The sequence below is a fragment of the Gorilla gorilla genome, chromosome 10 (genome assembly GCF_029281585.2).
Source record: "Gorilla gorilla gorilla isolate KB3781 chromosome 10, NHGRI_mGorGor1-v2.1_pri, whole genome shotgun sequence".
Lineage (NCBI taxonomy): Eukaryota > Metazoa > Chordata > Mammalia > Primates > Hominidae > Gorilla > Gorilla gorilla.
In genome coordinates this window covers 103,378,106-103,397,154 of record NC_073234.2, presented here as the reverse complement: position 1 = coordinate 103,397,154, position 19,049 = coordinate 103,378,106, and the positions used below count along the sequence as shown (strand labels likewise).

At 33.6% G+C, this 19,049-nt stretch overlaps 1 protein-coding gene across 8 annotated transcripts in view; it reads left to right on the top strand.

Moving 5' to 3' along the window:
• C10H12orf50 (chromosome 10 C12orf50 homolog) overlaps positions 1-19,049 on the top strand; it is a 52,832-nt gene that overhangs the window by 26,396 nt on the left and 7,387 nt on the right. For 5 of the 8 annotated variants that reach the window (XM_055358923.1, XM_055358924.2, XM_004053645.3 and 2 more), the window contains 6 exons: positions 8,376-8,531; positions 9,907-9,984; positions 10,066-10,179; positions 11,799-11,909; positions 17,165-17,272; positions 18,572-18,688. In XM_055358923.1, the coding sequence (XP_055214898.1) occupies positions 8,376-8,531; positions 9,907-9,984; positions 10,066-10,179; positions 11,799-11,909; positions 17,165-17,272; positions 18,572-18,688 (684 nt within the window). The remainder of the gene's footprint in view (positions 1-8,375; positions 8,532-9,906; positions 9,985-10,065; positions 10,180-11,798; positions 11,910-17,164; positions 17,273-18,571; positions 18,689-19,049) is intronic. The other 3 variants (XM_055358925.1, XM_055358926.1, XM_031000817.3) reach the window with 1 other exon arrangement.

The window sequence follows — 19,049 nt, the reverse complement described above, 5'->3', positions numbered from 1 at the left end:
TGTAAACACCAGAAATTACCACCCCTGCTTTGTGCCCTAATTTTAAAACAGGGCGTCACTCCGAAAGAATTAAGTGACTGTCCTTGCTCTTAGCATTAGCACTGAGATTTTGTGCAGGCAGAGAGTAGAAAACTCTGAAGCTCTCGGAAAGAGAACTGAATTTATTTGGAATAGAACATAGTGTGGGGAAGTTTAAGATTAGGGACGCTCTGAAAACAATGGTGATTGGGGATAAGCAATTAAGAGGAGGCTAGTAGCTCCATGAGAGCAGCAAACTAAACTGTAAACCAGCTAGAAGTTTACCAAAGACAACCCGGTAAAGACACAGTTAAAAAGAATTCTTTTGGGCCGGGTGCGGTGGCTCACGCCTGTAATCCCAGCACTTTGGGAGGCCGATGTGGGCAGATCACGAGGTCAGGAGATCGAGACCATCCCAGCTAACACGATGAAACCCTGTCTCTACTAAAAATACAAAAAATTAGCGGGGCGTGGTGGCGGGCGCCTGTAGTCCCAACTACCAGGGAGGCTGAGGTAGGAGAATGGCGTGAACCCGGGAGGCGGAGCTTGCAGTGAGCCGAGATTGCGCCACTACACTCCAGCCTGGGCGACCGAGCAAGACTCCGTCTCAAAACAAAAACAAAAACAAAAAACAAAAAAAAACATAGTCCTTTGTCAATCTTTAGTCTACTACTTCTGATCTATTAACAGCTCCTGGCCTTCCATTTCTAGTTATCCCAGAAGGGGATACTGGAACACCTTGCAGGTAACTACTGGGCAGGCAATTTCGCCTGGTGTTTAAAAACATGGATTCTCGCTTGAACCGGGGAGGCGGAGCTTGCAGTGAGCCAAGATAGCGCCACTGCACTCCAGCCTGGGCGACAGAGCGAGACTCCGTCTCAAAAAAAAAAAAAAAAATAAATAAAATAAAATAAAAAGAGTTTTTTTGGGATTGGAACAAACTTGAAAAATTGGCCTCAAAGCTTAGCTCTGCAAAGGAGTCAATTTACTTGGGTTAAACTGTGGAGCAATTTATGCCCTAGTGCATTGATGAAAACAATGGGGCATTACACCAGCAATGAATGGAAGCTAACATCTCAGTGTGATACCAACAGAGGTGGACAGCTTAACAGAGAAACCAGGGAATGGAGCAAAATGAGCACTGCTAAAGCCCGTGTTATCCCTGTTAACTGTGGACATGCCAAGGCTACATCCTCTGAGGAATGACAACAGAGGCTGCATATTGTGGGAGAAAATAAATTTTACTAAAATATTCCAACAAAGTCGCTCAAAAATTAAAAAACAAACAACAAGCTTCAGGTTTAGGATGAGAAGTCAATATTCAGAGTTGCTACAATGTATTATCACACATGTTGAGCTTTCAATAAAAATTATAAGACATGCAAAGAAACAGAAAATTATAATCCACATACAGAAATAAAGGAGGCAACAGAATGCTTATGAGAGGATTGTGATGTTCAACTATGCATTGATTTTTTTTTAACTTTTATTTTGACTTCAGGGGTACAGGTTTGTTTGTGCAAGTTGGTTCTAAAGATAAATTTCATGTCCTGGGGTTTGATGTACATATTATTTCGTCACCCAGGTTATAAGCATAGTACCTGATAGGTAGTTTTTCAATCCTCACCCTCCTCTCACCCTCCACCCTCAAGTTGGACCCAGTGTCTGTTCTTCCCTTCTTTGTGTCCATGTGTACTCAATGTTTAGCTCCCACTTGTAAGTGAAAAGGTGCAGTGTTTTGTTTTCTATTACTGTGTCAGTTTTCTTAGGATAATGGCCTCCAGCTCCGTTCATGTTGCTGCAAAGGACATTATCTCATTCTTTTTTATGGCTGTGTAGTATTTCATGGTGTATATGTGCCACATTTTCTTTATCCAGTCTACCATTGTTAGGCATTTAGGTTGACTCCATGTCTTTGCTATTGTGAATAGTGCTGTGATGAACATACACACGCATGTGTCTTCATGGTAGACTGTATATACCCAATAATGGGATTGTTGGGTCAAATGGTATTTCTGTTTTAAGTTCTTTGAGAAATTGCCAAACTGCTCTCCACAATGGCTGAACTAATTTTACATTCCCACTAGTAGTGTATAAGCATTCCTTTTTTTCTGCAGCCTTGCCAGCATCTGCTATTTTTTTAGCTTTTTAATAATAGCCATTCTGATTAGTGTGAGATAGTATCTCATTGTGGTTTTGAGTTGCATTTCTCTAATGATTAGTGATGATGAGCATTTTTTCATATGCTTGTTGGCTACGTATCTGTCTTCTTTTGAAAAGTGTTCATGAGCAGACAATGATTTAAAGCAGTAATTATAATATGTCCAAAGACCTAAACTCCTGCGTAAAGAAGTAAAGAACGGTATTATGACAACATCTCAACAATAGAGACTATCAATGGGTAAAAACTATGAAAAAACCCTAACAAATTGAAATTTTGGAGTTAAACACACAATATCTGAAATGGGAAAAAAATACTAGAAGGGATCAAGGGTAGATTTGAGAACTGCAAAAGAAAGAACCAGTAAATTTGAAGATAAATCAACGGAGATTATACAATCTGAAAAATCAAGAGAAAAATAAATGAAAAAAAAAGATGAACAAAGCCTAAGAGAAATATGAGGCATTTTACCAAAATGTAAAGAAAGAAAAAATAATGGCTGAAATTCCCCAGATTTAATTAAAAAATTAATCTGCATATACAAGAAGCTCAACAAACTCTAAGTTGGATATACACAAATATACCTGCAGCCAGACACATCATATGAAAAAAGATAAATACCAGTGATAAAGGCAAATTCTGGAGAACAACAAGATAAAAATGTTTTATTGCATATAATAGAACCCCAGTATGATTAACAGCTACCTTCCCATCAGAAACAATACAGGCAGTAATCACTGTAGACTGAAAGAAAAAAAATTGTGGCAATCGAGAATCTTTGTCCAGAAAACTAGTTTTAAATGCTGTATTTCAAAAATAAAAAGGCAAATAAAGACATTCAAAGAAAACAAAAACTGAGAGAACTTGTTGCCAGTTTGTCTACCTTAAAAGAAATACTAAAGGAAAACTTTCAGGTGGAAAGCAAGTGACCTGAGTCAGTATTTCAAATCCATATGAAGAAACAAAGTATGCTGATAAAGGTAGTTGTGTAAGTATAAAACTATCATAAGGGCATAATTCTTTTCCTTCTATAATCTGATTTTAAAATTTTATAAAACAATACATACAATTTTTTTTAGTCTGTTACATTTAGAAATGTAACATATTTAATAATAGCCACACAAAAGAGGCAGATGGAAGCAAAACTGTACGATGACAAAGAAATGACACCAGATAGTAACACAAATCCATAGGAACAAATGATGAGAATTAGAAATTATAAATAAAAAGGTTAATAGTCTCTGTTTATAGAACAAAATATAAATACCTACTTGATCTTTTTCCCCTCTTAGCTCCTTTAAGAAACATACAATTATCTTAAGTAATAATTATAACAATGTATTACTGGGTTTGTCATGTATAGAAATGTAATATATGTTACAATAGTAGCACAGAAAGGAGGAAGAGGGCATAGAGCTATATAGGAGTAACCTCTTATATCTATCTCACTGATGTTAAATTAGTATAAAAGTGAAATAGATTCTGATGTTAAGAAGCATATAGTAAGCCATAGAGCAACCTAAGAAAATACTATAAAAAATGAAGAATGATTAAAGGAATTTAATATTATACTAGAAAATATTCATCAGTGTGAAAGAAAGAGAAACAGCAGAATATGAAACATATAGAAAACAAAGTAAAATAGTGTACCTAAATCCAACTATATCAATAATTATATTAAATGTGAGTGGGTAAAAAATTCAATCAAAAGGCAGAGATTGTGAGAATAAAATTAAAGATAAAACTATATGCTGTCTACAGAAAACACTTTTTAAATTCAATAGCCCAAACAATCTGAAAAAAAAAGAATGGAAAATATATACCTTGCAAACAATTATAAACAAGAAAATAAAAGACTCGAACAACTGTAAAGCAACTAGACCTAACAGACATCAGCAAAACACTCCATTTAACAATTGTAAAATACACATTTTTCTCTAGTGCACAAGAAACATTTTCCAGTATAGATCACATTCTAGGTGATAAGGTAAGCCTGAATAAATTTAAAATGATTGAAATTGTGCGGTGTATGTTTTCTGAATATAATGGTTTTAAAAGTTGAGAGAAAAAAATGAGACATTTACAAATATATGGAAATTAAATAGCACACATGTAAATAACCAAGAAATCACAAGAAAATTACAAGGGTAATCAGCCAATACTTTGTGTTTAGTAAAAGTAAAACATAGCATACCAAAACTCATGACATGTAAGTAAAGCAGTGCTTAGAAGAATATAAGTTGTAAATGCCTATATATTTTTTAAAAATCTCGAATAGATAACCTAGACTTATACCTTAAGACACTGGAAAAAGAAGAGCACATTAAACCTAAAGCAAACAGAATGAAGCACATAATAAAAATTAAAGCAGGAATTAATGAACTAGAGAATATGAATAAGGAAAACCAATAGAGAAAATCAGGGAAAGCAAAAGTTGGTTATTTGATAAAATCAGGAAAATTAAAAATTTTTAACTTGACTGACCAAGAAAAAAAGAGATAGGTTGAAATTACTAAAATCAGAAATAAAAAATGAGACATCACTCCCAATATTATGAAAATAAAAAGAATTAAAAGGGAATAATGTGGACAACTATATTTCAACAAATTAGATAACTTACATAAAATATGCAAATTTCTAGAAAGACACAAACTACCATCACTGACTCTAGAAAAAAAGAAAAGAATTGAATACTTCTATAGGAATAAAGAGATTGATTGGGTATTTAAAAACATTGCCACAATTAAAATCTGGGCTCACATGGCTCCAATACTGAATTGTAACCAACATTTAAAGAAAAATTAGTCCTAATTTGTCACAAATTCTTCCAAAAAAAAAAAAAGATGATGCAACACTTTCCAACTCATGTCTATGAGATGTTCTAAGACATCAGACGAAAACTACAGACCAAACTTTTCCTATGAATATAGACACTGAAAAATACTCAACAAAATTCGGTTACACTAAATCTGACAGCTTTAAAATGGGATTCTATTCCATAACTAAGTGAGATTAACTCAGAAACAAGGTTGGTTTAACATCCCAAAATCGATTTCTGTAATAATAATAATAATAATAATAATAATAATAATAATAATAATATACCCACAATAATATAATAAAGAGCAAAAGACACATGATCATCTTACAGATGAATAAAAAACAGTTGATAAAAATTTGACACACATACATTATAAAAAATATTCCACAAACTAGAAACAGAAGAAAACTTCTTCAACCTGATAAAGAATATATATAAGAAATCCACAGCTGATAGCATACTTGATGAAATACTGAAAGCTTTACCCCTAAGATTGGGAAGAAGACAAGGTTGTTCATTCTTGTCATTTGCAGTCAAGACAGGGAAATTGTTGCAACATCATCAGCTAAAAGGCTTCTATATTGGAAAGAAAGAGCAATATTATCTCTATTTGCATATGGCATGATCTTTTATTTAGAAAATTCTAGAAATCTAAAAATTATTAGAAATAAATTTAGCAACATTGCAGGATACAATATTAATATACAGTAATGGATTGTGTTTCTTTACAGTAGCAGTGAACAAACTGAAAGTGAAATGAAAAAAATCCCACTTACAATAGCATCAAAGAGGAAAAAATATTTAGAAATTAATTTAACATAAGATGTGCAAAGTTTATATTCGAAAACTACAAAAGATTGTTGAAAGAAATTAAAGAAAACCTTGAAAAACAGAGATATCCTTGTTCATAGACTGACTTTGTGGTTGGTATGCCAGTATTCTCCAAATTGATCCACAGGTTTAATGTAGAATTTATCAAAATCCCAATGGACTTATTTGCAGAAATTGAGAAGCTAATTCTAAAATTTATATGGAAATTTAAGGGACCCAGAATAGTGAAAAAAAATCAGGAAAATGGAAACCAAATTTGGAGGACTTACACTTCCTGATTTCAAAATCTACAAGTTACTACAAAACTGAAGCAATCAAGACTATTTGGACTAGCATAAAAATTGATCTATATGTCATTGAGACAGGATTGTAAGACCAGAAATAAACTTTTATATGAATCAGTTTATGCTCAATTGATTTTCAACAAGGGCATATAGATCATTCAATGGGGAAAAGAATAGTATTTTCAACAAATGGTGCTAAGACAACTAGATAGCCACATGCAAAGTAATTAAGTAGCACAACTGCATCACATCATAAACAAAAATTAACTCAAAATGGATCAAAGAACAATATTCCATTTTGGAACATTGGATCACTTTAAAAAGGAAATCCACACCCATTAACAGTTACCTCTCATTTCTTTCCAATGAAACATTGGAACACTCCAAAAAACAAACTCACACTCATTAACAGTTACTCCTCATTTTTTTCCAATTCCCAAAACGTACACAGTCACTACTTTACTTCTTGTTTCTATAAATATATCTATTTTTGATATTTTGTATAAATGGAATCATATATTATTTTTTGTGAATGACTTTTTCCTCTTAGCATGTTTTCAAAATTCATCCATGCTCTCACATGCAACAGTACTTTATTACTTTTTATAGCCAAATAGCACGCCATTCTATGGATATGCCACATTTTATTTATCCATTTATCAGACAATGGAAATTTAGGTTGTTTCCACTTTTTGACTATTATAAATAATGTTGATATAAACATTTGTGTACAAATGATTACATTTGTATAATATAGACATATATTTTTACACCTCCTGGTATGTAGCTAAAAATGGAATAGATGGGACATGTGATGACTCCATATTTAACCTTTTGAGGAACTGCCTAATTGTTTTCTAAAGTAGCTGCAGCATTTTTCATTCCCAACTGCAGTGTACAAAGATTCCAGTTTCTTCACATCCTTGACAACACTTGTTATTGTCTTTTTAGTAAAAAAATTAATCATTGTAATCATTGTAGTATGAAGTGATATCTCATTTGGTTTTGTTTGTTTTTGTTTTGTTTTGAAACAGAGTCTTGCTCTGTTGCTCAGGCTAGAGTGCAGTGGCATGATCTCGGCTAAATGCAGCCTTAACCTCTCAGGCTTAAGTGATGCTTCCACCTCAGCCTCCTGAGTAGCTGGGACTACAGGTGTGCGCCTTCACACTTGGCTAATTTTTGTATTTTTTTGTGGAGATAGGGTTTAGCCATGTTGCCCAGGCTGGATCTTATTTATTCTTTCTGTGTCACCTTGGGGTTCTGAGTGTTTCTTCATTATCTGGCTGAGAGGGCTGGGAACTGCTTTCCAGCAAAATCTGGGACTTGTTGGCAGGTGTTATCATGGCTCACCCCCATGTGCCAGGGGGCTGGCTACTTTTCATTGACTGCTTTTTCTTTTGGTGTCATATCTAAAAAACTTTGCATGACCTAAGGGTGTTCTATGAGTTTTATAGCTTCAGCTCTTTCATTTTGTTCTTAGATCCACTTTGCATGAATTTTTGTTTCTAATGTGATGAAGTTGTGCAACTTAATTACTTTGCATGTGGCAATCTAGTCATCCCAGCAACATTTGTTGAAAATACTATTCTTTCCCCCATTGAATGGTCTATGTACCCTTTTTGAAAATCAGTTGAGCATAAATTGATTCATATAAAGATTTAGTTCTGGTCTTGCAGTCCTATTCCAATGATACATCGATCTACTTTTATTTTTATGCTAGTCCGGATAGTCTTGATTACTTTAGTTTTGTAGTAATGTCCATATAAATTTTAGAATCAGCTTCTCAATTTTTGCAAATAAGTCCATTGGGATTTTGATAAGAGTTGTATCATACCTATAGATTAATTCGGAAAATATTGCCATACCAAATACAAATCAATCCATAAGCAAGGATATCTTTCCATTTCAACATTTCTTTAACTTCTTTCAACAATATTTTTATTTTATTGAAATAAGGTAAAAATCTTTTTCAATATATATATTTTCAGAATCTTTTTCAGAATATAAATTTTGCACATCTTATGTTAAAATTAATTCCTAAATACTTTTTTCTCTTTGATGCTATTGTAAGTGGGATTATTTTTCATTTCATTTTCAGTTTAATCATTGCTAGTGTGTAGAAACACAATCCATTAATGTATTATTATTGTACACATTTTAAAATAATATATAGTTAATTAGGAGGGCAATGATTGATTGTTACATCTACTTATCATCACATATATCTTGAACAGACTGAAATGTTGCATTTTCTCTGCAGATATCACACTACAGAAAGAAATTCAGGAAGGAATTCCACTCCAGTCCCAGAGTCAGGAACCTCTGAAACCTCAGGAAAATATATCACGACCCATCCACCATCCTTTAGTTTTAAAAACTAATTTTGAGGAAGAAGAGGAAGTAGATGAACAAAATGGTTAGTAGAACTTTTTTCAGGTTTACAATGCACATTCAAAAACCTCACATTTTCTACATATGTGTTTAACTGTAAAGGTTTATGATATAATATATAAGGCAGATTTTGCTGAGAAAATAACTATAATTGTATTAAACTAATTTAATTCATTATGTTCTGATTTGCTACATATTTATGATCTTTTGGATTGGAAAGTTTTCATTGTACGATGGCTGGGAGACAGATCTGATGCTTACGTATATATAGGTGCTTCATATACACCATGGAATACTATGCAGTCATAAAAAGGATGAGTTCATGTCCTTTGCAGGGACATGGATGAAGCTGGAAACCATCATTCTCAGCAAACTAACACAAGAATGGAAAACCAAACACCACATGTTCTCACTCATAGGTGGGAGTTGAACAATGAGAACACATGGACACATGGAGGGGAACGTCACACACTAGGGCCTGTTGTGGGGTGGAGGGCCAGGGGAGGGATAACATCAGGAGTGATACCTAATGTAGATGACGGGTTGATGGGTGCAGCAAACTACCATGGCACGTGTTTACAAACCTGCACGTTCTGTACATGTATCCCAGAACTTAAAGTAAAATATGTATCTGTATAAATGTATATATATAGATATTTATATATCTACAGATGCTTATAGAGATACTAATAAGCTATGTTTTTTATATATGTTTCTAAAACATTGATGCGCAAGTGTATCTGTTTATCTACATATGTATTAATAATATATCAGTTTCACATTTAATCCTGGAAGTTATAGAGATCTATGTAGTAGTTAATAATCTATAAATCACTGTCATCTGCATTATTCTAAGTCATCCTCACAAGAGTATGAACAGGCTTAGGACCCCTGTCTTTGCATTTTAGTTCATCCTTTGCCTCCCATATCAACCCAGCACAGTGGTGCCAGAAAGTGTGTATATACAAGATAAACATGAAGAAAAACTCTCGATCTGTCTTTGTGCTGGAATATGTCCTTCTATGGACTACAGGCCACCATAGTTTCTGTGCTTAGGAATACACTGAGCTATTTATTACTATTTCTGTGTGCTGCAGCTCCATGTCTCTCATGCCTACATCAACCTCGAAATAAACATACACCATCTCAACATTGAGTCTGTACATTCAGCGTCTCATTTCAAAGTACATAATACATAGCCCTTTGTTTTCTCTTGACATTGTTTTGAATACTTAAAATGTAGTAATTTGAAACATTTACTATGTAAAATTATTGATTTTAGAAATATAAAAAAGTAATCTATCCATGAGAACAGTATTTGGGGTTTTCCTTTCTGGTTTATAAATTTTCAGATTAATTGGCTTTGGGACAATTTAATTTAAAAAATCTATATCCTATAGATGCTTCTAGTTTATGGACAAAGACTCCTGAAGAAATTGAAGAAAAAAGAGCAATAAAGGAGATGTGTTATAAATCTGGTAAGAAATCAAACATTTTTGTATTTTCTAATGCTTGACGTGATAAATATACTAACCATTACTTTTCTTATGGTTGATTAGGGGAATACTACAGATTTCATACTCCTCCAGATATTTTGTTATCAAAAAGCATGACCCCTACAGCAGAAAAAGAGTTAGAAAAGCCTTTGGAAAATGGCAGTGAATTGCAAGAAGGTAAGAAATGAAAAGGCAGCATTCATAGTGATCTATAAGATATACTTGGCGTGATAGACTGAATTATTTAGTATGATGTACAGAAGAATGAAGTGATAAATAATACATCGTAATTGAGCACTAGAAGAAAGTGTTTGTATTGGATGACCCAAAGCTGCTATTAATGGGATTATGTTATCCTAGAGAGGTGACAGAATGAATAGACTTCATTAACACGTAATGACACTACACACTCCATGGGGTAATGCTGTAAATAATTTGCTTTTACCATTTTATTTGTCTTTGAAATAAATCCCCCTGCCAAAGAGGTCTAGATTTTTCTTTCTGAATAGAAAAGTAAGCCTAGCCCAAGAAGAACAAAAAAGAGATCACAGAATGACGCTAGTGGCAGAACAGAGATTATTTGGTCATTGAATGAAAGTCTTCTGTGGACCAGACTATTTCAGGGGCCATGCTGGAGAACAAATCGAAGGCTCTGCGTTTTATGGCGCTTACCTTTGGAGAATCTGATTTACTGTGGATGAACATCTGCAAGATGTGCAAGTCTGTTTTGTAGCGAACTATTCAAACGTGGTGATAGGTGGCAGCAACACACCATCAGATGGAGAAGAGCCCGCAAACCTTGGGAACCATATAGGGAAGGACAAATTGTGGGCCAGCACTGCTCAGAGGAGAAAAAACAAAAGGAAACAAAAACAAAAGAAGAAAACAAGTTAGCAATGAACATTAAAAAGGGCAGATTATAAAGACAATTATATGTACTTTTGCTTTATATTATGCTTTAAAAGGCTATTTTTAAATAGTTTTGGTTAATTCCTATATACCCTTCACCTAGATTTCCTTCAAACGTTAGCATTTTACATTTGAATTTTCACTCCCTCTAAATATACACATTGTTATTATAATCTTCTGAATTGTTCGAGAGAATAAGTTACAGACATGATACCTCTTTGCTTTTACATTAACTGTAGTATAAATATAAAAATCAGAAAATAACCACTGATAGAATATCATTTATAACCTTCTTTTCCCACAAATTTTACCAATTATGCCATTAATGTGCTTTATAGTAAAATAAATTTTTTCCCTAGTCTAGGATCCAATCCAGAATCACACATTGCATTAGGTTGTCATGTCTCTTTTATTTTGCTTTTAATAGTTTATTTTAGAAGAAAATTATCCAGAAATGCATGGGGAAAGCTGAGAGTATTATTTAATTATCAGTGTAGTTAGCATTTTGTAGTCAATAGTGACTCTAATAATTTTTATCTGATTGTTCATGGTGAACAGATAAAATCAAAAGTAATATTACAAAATTCCTTATATGAGAAACATATCAAACTAGATATATTATGTATATACAATAGTGTTAGATTGCTTACAATTTTTAATTGCCATTGAATAAATAATCCAAATAGGAGAATATACTTGCTTACTTCTTTGTTGACACAGAATTTAAAACTCATGTATTTATTAATTTATTGTTTATCAGATCACTGTGCAAGCAATACTTGCATTAACTTTAAAGCTTTTTTACTTTCATCATGAATTCTATCATAAATTTCTTATTTAAGCATCTAATAATTTCTGGGGTGACTTTTTTTTCTTCTTATTTCTAGGAGATAGTCTTACAGTTCCGACAAAACTTAGCCAATATGAAAGGCAAGGTGAAATAAAAACATCATTGCATGGGAAACCAAAGACTGACATTGCTGCTTTTGAAAATGGAGGTGAGTTAATTTATTACTGATTAACTCTGAATATATCACCACATAATAAATGAGTCTGAATTTTATCTTTTACAACTAATTTTCTTTTTTTGTCCATGTCATGTTTAACACAAGAGTTCGGAGGTATATCACAAAATCACTTGCTTTCAGAGACCAAAATCTCTGCCAAATACCTTGTGCGAATTTGTGTTCAGTGTATACGACATTCCATTTTTCATATTTTAATGAGAAACCTGTGTGTGTGTGTGCAGTCTGTGTGTAGGCTCAACTCCAGACTATAACGAATTCAGGTGTTATGTATGTGCTGTAATATACTATAACAGAGCTATAAATGAAGGAGACACTTAATAAATCATTTGATTAAGTCTACTTTTTATCTACTTATTTATTTATTTATTTATTTATTTATTTATTTATTTATTTATGAGATGGAAGTCTCACTTTGTTACCTAGGCTGGAGTGCAGTGCTGCGATCTCGGCTCACTGCAACCTCCATCTCCTGAGTTCAAGCTATTCTCCCGCCTCAGCCTCCTAAGTAGCTGGCACTGCAGGTGCGTGCCACCACACCCGGCTAATTTTTGTATTTTTAGTAGAGACGGGGTTTCACCATGTTGGTCAGGCTGGTCTCAAACTCCTTACCTCAGGTGATCCACCCGCCTTGGCCTCCCAAAGTGCTGGGATTACAGGCATGAGCCACCGAGCCCAGTGGACTTAAAGTCTACTTTAAAGGAGCTATATTCAAATATATATCATTTGTCATCACATTCTAACTGTGTATTATAGCTTAAATATTTTGGAACTGCTTTTTAGCATAAACATGTTGGAAAATCTGTCTTTTGACTGAAAATTCCAAGCGTTTGTTTTGAAGATATGTAGAGACTTTGTGGGGAGGTTGAAAGGTGTGGCTGATGGGAAGAATGTGTGTGAAGAGTAGGAAGGAGGTTGAGAGCAGGTATCATCAGTAAGTACCAGTATCTCTTAGGCATATTGGTGATACTTTCTGCTGTCCTGGTGTCAGCCATTTTCTTCTGTGTGCCCCCCATCGCCCTTTTTTTTGGTGCTAAGGTAATTTGATTATTTTTTCTCCTTTGTTACATCTGCAGCAGTTTTAGTCTAGCTGTTTTAGTCTAGCTGTAATTGTTTTAGTCTAGCTGTAATTGTTTGGTTGCCTTGAAGCAATAAGTTTTAGCTACAAATTAGAAACACTGGCAGTCTCTCCCAACGGAGTTCCCACTGTCTATTTAACCTATATAAGTGGGATCCACTTAACCCGAGCAGTTCTAATTGAACAGTTTGTTGAAATATCATTAAATCAGATAGCTTTTTTGGTTAATAAAAGGTTATTTTTAACCATTGATAAACTAATGGTTTCATATAAAAATAAACTTTCCTTCACGTTGTAACATTAATAATATATTTCCTACTTTGTTGGGAGTTAGAAAATGTGAGAATGTCATTATACTGTCATTAGCCTATCTAATATTAATAATATTGTTAGAGTAATGAACTAGTTGAAAAACCATACTAAAAGAATATTTAAAAACTTCCATTATCTGGTATACTAAGTTCTGGTATAGTCAAGCTTATTGATTTTCCAGGCATCATAATGTTCTCTGTGTCAATAGATAAAATAATCTTCTGGGTATGTGTATATTATAGATATATCTAAACATATTTAGGCTCCTGCATTCATAAGACATCTTTGAAATGAAGATGATCAAAACTGAAATTATAATTAATGAATTAGTATTCATTTCAAGAAAAATACTTGAGGCATTGTCTTGTCTTAATATTATTTTAATGTGTTATTGCACTTTAATAAAGTTCACAGATCTGAAGTGAATAGCTTGTTAAAATTTTACTTGTGTATGTATCAATATAACCATATTTATGGTACTCCAGATGGCTCTTTCTCTCCAAGTCAATAGTCTTCTCCCAGTGGTAACCACTACTCTGGTCGCTATTACCATAGGCTAATTTTGCATTTTTTGACCTTTATATAAGTGGAAATATACAGTTTGAACTCTTTTAGTTTGGATTCTTTTACTTAATGCTCTTCGTATTAGACTGAGCCATGATGTTGATTGTAGCAGTATATCTCTATAGATAGATAGATATATACCACATATATACACACATATCTACATGTAAGACATATACTGTATATGTGTACATATATATAAAAACAAACGTGGGCATTTCTCTCTCTATGTATATAGTATATATATACACACAGTTGATACACACACAAACACACACACAATTGATTCTTGTTATTCCTGGTTGCTATATATAAAGTTGACATGAACACTGAATTAGCAAACACTGAACCATTGCTCCTCGGGGAACTATGTACACACACACATATACATACATCTCACACAGATTATAATCTTAAATCGTAGAAATTACTCATCCTGGTATATTCTGTTTTCCTTATTTTACAAAAGAGAAAACAAAGTTCAGAAGTCTTAAGTGACTCTCTTGAGGTTGCCTCACTAACAAGCCTCAGAACTGGGACTCAAACCCCTTCCACCTCTCCCCAGAGCCAGAGCTTCTTCCACCGTGCTGTACTGCCCTCTCCTGTCTCCAGCCATTCTCTGATCATCTCTGTATGAACTGAAATGAGAATGCTGAGCACTGCCATTGTTAGACCTCAGCTAGGAATGTGCGGGTCCAGCAACTCAAAATTTTCACTACTCTGCATACGTTTGCAAACAACAAACAAACATAAAAACAATGCACGAAAGCACCATGAGTATTGATATTGGGATTTGACAGACAATATTTCCAGTTTGGGACTATTATTAACATTCTTGTACATGTCTTCTAAAGGCCATATGCACACCTTTTCTTTGAGATTAGCTTGCTCTGTATCCTTACCCACAATTAGTATTTTCAGTCCTTTAACTTTAGCCTTTCTGGTGAGTGGCTAGTGGTACATCATTGTAGTTTTAATTTGTATTTCCTTGATGACTCATAATGTTAGCACCTTTTCATAAACTTATTGGCCATTTTGACTTTCTCTTTTGTCTAGTGCATTTTTAAGTCTCTAGCCCATTTAAAATATTTTTTTCTTACTGATTTCTCTAGATAAATCTGGATACTTTCTGACAACCTACTGTCCTGTTCACTAATTCTCTTCCTCTCTGCTCTTTAATCCGTATTTTAAATTCTAAATTTCTATTTGACCTTCTTATTGATTTTCTACTTAAATTCTCCATCAGTTCTCTATTTTGATAATGTTCTTGTTATTTTTTGCAACTTCCTGTTTGATTACGCTTGGATATCTTTCATTTTCCTCAGGCTTTTGCTCAATTGTCCTGTCTTACTATGCCTTCTAATATTTTATTTGATGCTGAACAATATGGATAAAAATTACATAGTGTATGAATGATGTTATTTCTCCACAGAGAAACTTTTCTCCTGGCAGGCAGCTAGACTATCAGCAGACCACCTTGATTCTGTGAAGGACTAGCTTTGGGCTTTATTAGGGATGATGCCGTAGATGATACATTATTTTTCCTTTCTTTGAAGGTATAGTCCTTATTCCTGGGATAAGAGCCTTACCCCTAAAACATTGCTTTACTGGGTTATCAACTGAGACATGGGATGTTCACCAAGATACCTCTACTCTGGCAAAGCTCGAATGCCAAATTTTACCTCCCAAGCAGTATGTAGATGCTGAAATCTCTGACCAGTTTTTAGCCTCCCAGATGCGGTTTTTGCTTATTTCCTAGGGTTCCACACTGTACCTGAAAAGTATGGGAGTCAGATAACAGTTTAAAGGGAGTTTTATGCCTATTTCAGAGGAACTTCTTTGTTGTTCTTCTTTTTTCATTTCCCCCTCAATTTCAAACCAATTAGATAGTCCCAGACTTTCGGCTCTTTCTTTTTCACCTCCTTGGTGTCGCTTTCTGCTTGTTATTTCCTTACATGATACATGCTTTCAGGGAAAAATCTGTAGTAAGTGTGGAGCGTAACTCCTTCCGGGAAAAAAGCCAGGGTGAATGTGAACATACAATTGACTTTGTGTCCTTCCATTGCTCTCAGGCATTGCAGTCACATGCATTGGGTTGTTTTCCAATCAGTTTGTTTTGGTATTTTATAGTTGTTTTGGGGATGAAAGTTATTCTAATAAAAGCCATTTTGGTCATGGTAGAAACCAAAAATCTTTTTGACATTTTTATCACTGGTTTTGTGTAAGCTCATTGAGGCTAGGAACTGTATATAATCAATCACTATAGATAAATCTCTGTAGTAGAATGCCTGGCACATTATGTGCACTCAGTAAATACTTGTAGAATAAAGGATGATATGTTCAAATGCATTGAATGACTGGGTGAATGTAGACATATTTATAAAATTTACAGTTAACTGGAGGTTAATTTGTTGGAACAATGAGCCAAATCTTACAGGGTAACTTCAAGCAATGATAAACATACATTCTTACGTTTAGGTACAAAACATTAAATAGTGGCTTTTCTTTAATTTGGGAAAAACCCAGTATGATGGCATTTTTGAGGGGAAAATAGAGTGAGTTTTTTTGGCCACAATGTTTTACAACAATTTAGGCGTGTGTTTTCACTACCAAATAGCGATGGTAAAGTCACATTGGATTATTAGAGGCAGTATAGAAAGATAGTTAAATGTGATTTAAAGTATTCAGTAAATGGTCAGATTCCTAGAAAATTACTCCATGAATGGCAAGTATTATTTTACTAGTTCTGCTGATTTCTCCACAGCTTAGTTCACATTTGGGTGTCATTTTAAAATAAGGTTATTTGAAACAAATATGTTAAGAAAAGGTAACGTATGGTGAAGAATTTTGGAATTTTGTATGTAATGTTTAAAGCAACTATGGATATTTATCCTGGAAAATAGGAGTTCTTGGGGAAATATGGAAACTGCTTTAATATATCTGAAGATGTTATATGGAAGATAAATTACATTTACTCTGAGTATCTCTAAAGGGTGGGACTAAAGATTATTATATATTAAGGAAAATTTTGTTGACTCTGAATTTTCTTGCAATTATCTATATGTAAGTTTACATACTGCATATTCATATACATATATATTAATATTCATGTATTAATCTAAGCATATAAATGTATGGAGATGGATATGGTATCACTGAGAAGTGTCCAAAGAAAGGTGAACAAAAGGGGTATTGTAGAAAATGTTCCTGTATTGAAAGCTAGTTTGTATCACTTTCTGCCATTGTTGCCACTGACAGTAAGGTTTTGTCATAGGAGGTGACTGTTATGTTCCACAGAGGGTCATATTTCTTGGAGTCGATGAAAGTGAAGCTTTAACTGAAGAGAAAGAAATCACCATATCAAAATGTTCAAATACTAAAGGTAATGAATTATTATATAATTTTGATTCATTTGTAATTTGGCTAGGCAAGTTAAAGACAAGCTTGCTTGTTATAAAAACCAATAGAGGAATGGTAATAAATCAAAATATACACTGAATAGGAGTCAAGAGCTCTAAGGTTCCAGTCCTGGCTCTGCCCCTAATTGTATGACCATTTTTTTGTTTTCTTACCTGAAAAATAGCCTTTTGGACTGTATAATTTCTAGTATTGCTAGTTCTAAAGTTACTGGTTCTCTTAAATGGCAATACCAAGTCCTTTAATTTATAATATCAGTATAAATGAATTTTGTTAGAAAACATTGTTTGTGAACATTGTGAAGAGTTTAATCTCAAAAAGACTTTTGTATTTTATAATTGTTGCTAACACTAGTCTGTGAATAATCAAGAGATATGATAAAATACATCCTCTATAGTTTTACACTGCCCTTAACTGTACTTAAAATCCACCAGCTGGTATCTCCCTGCTGAGTGCCTCTCAGTCGCAGACTAAAAGTACAGCTGTCCTGTAATTAGGGGGCTTCACATACTTTCAATCAAAATGTAAACCCATTTTATCTACCATCTCTACCATTAAATATTCTCAAGCATAGGAAAGGTTGCCTGTGATCAAATTATTTTCGTGGAAAATTGTAAATCTTTCTCTCATTTTCTCACTCAGAGATGGAAAGGTTTTCCCCAGTCCATCAAAGAAACTCTTAAAGCTATACTAATATGGTAGCCACCAGCTATGTATGACTCTTTGAATTTAAGTTAAAGCTGAATAAAATAAAAAATTCAGTTTTTCATTGGCACTAGCCACATTCCACGTGCTCAATAGTCACAGGAGGCTAGTGGCTGCCATATTGAACAGCACAGATTTAGAACATTTTCATCATTGTGGAAAGCCCTACTAAGGAGTCCTGCTCCAAAGCATATAGCAAGTTAAAGTTGTTACATTTGAAATATTTTCAGAACCCCAATTCAAATGGGACCATTCAATGTAAAAATGTAAAACCTTTTAAATCTTTTGTATGGAGATAGTAAAAATACTGCCACAATTTTTTATTTACATATTGAAAATAATGGCTATAGTTTCTGAGTTTTGTTTTGTTACTCATGACATTTTGAAATCCACGTGGCAACTAGGGAATGCTAATGATGCTTTTCTCTCAGTTCATAAATATATATATTATTTTAAAGAGGTGTTCCCACTATGTAATGTTTGAATAGTGAAATAACAACTGAAATGCTTTTTTTAAAAACTAATATTGACATTTTATTTTCTTAATTTGCTTTAAAAGATAACAAGGACAGTTCTCATCCAAAGCATTCCCTAACTACTCGACTAGTACCTACAACGCATGTATTAAATGCTACTGAGAATATCAGTATGAAGTGCAGAGAGGACCCCTCTTCAAGTGAGACATTAGCTCTATCACTTTTTGGCCTTAGATATATTTGTCTTACCATGGATTTGTTTTGCTTATTTAAAATAGAATTTTAAAAAAGAAAGAAAAAAGGTTTAAAAATTATTCAGAACTAAGAATTAAAGACACAATATCCTCTACTAACTCTGACAATGAGCTGTGATGTAGGTCCTAGTAAATTATATGCTCTCCCACTAGTTTAATTTTGGTATTAAAATGAATAATACACTACCTTTTTGGAAGATTCACTAGCATAACCTTTTAAATTGAGCCCATAGTGGAATAATACATTGGCAGCTTTTTATTATGTTTTGGATTATTTTTTATTAGTTTGGCTTCTCACTGACATTCG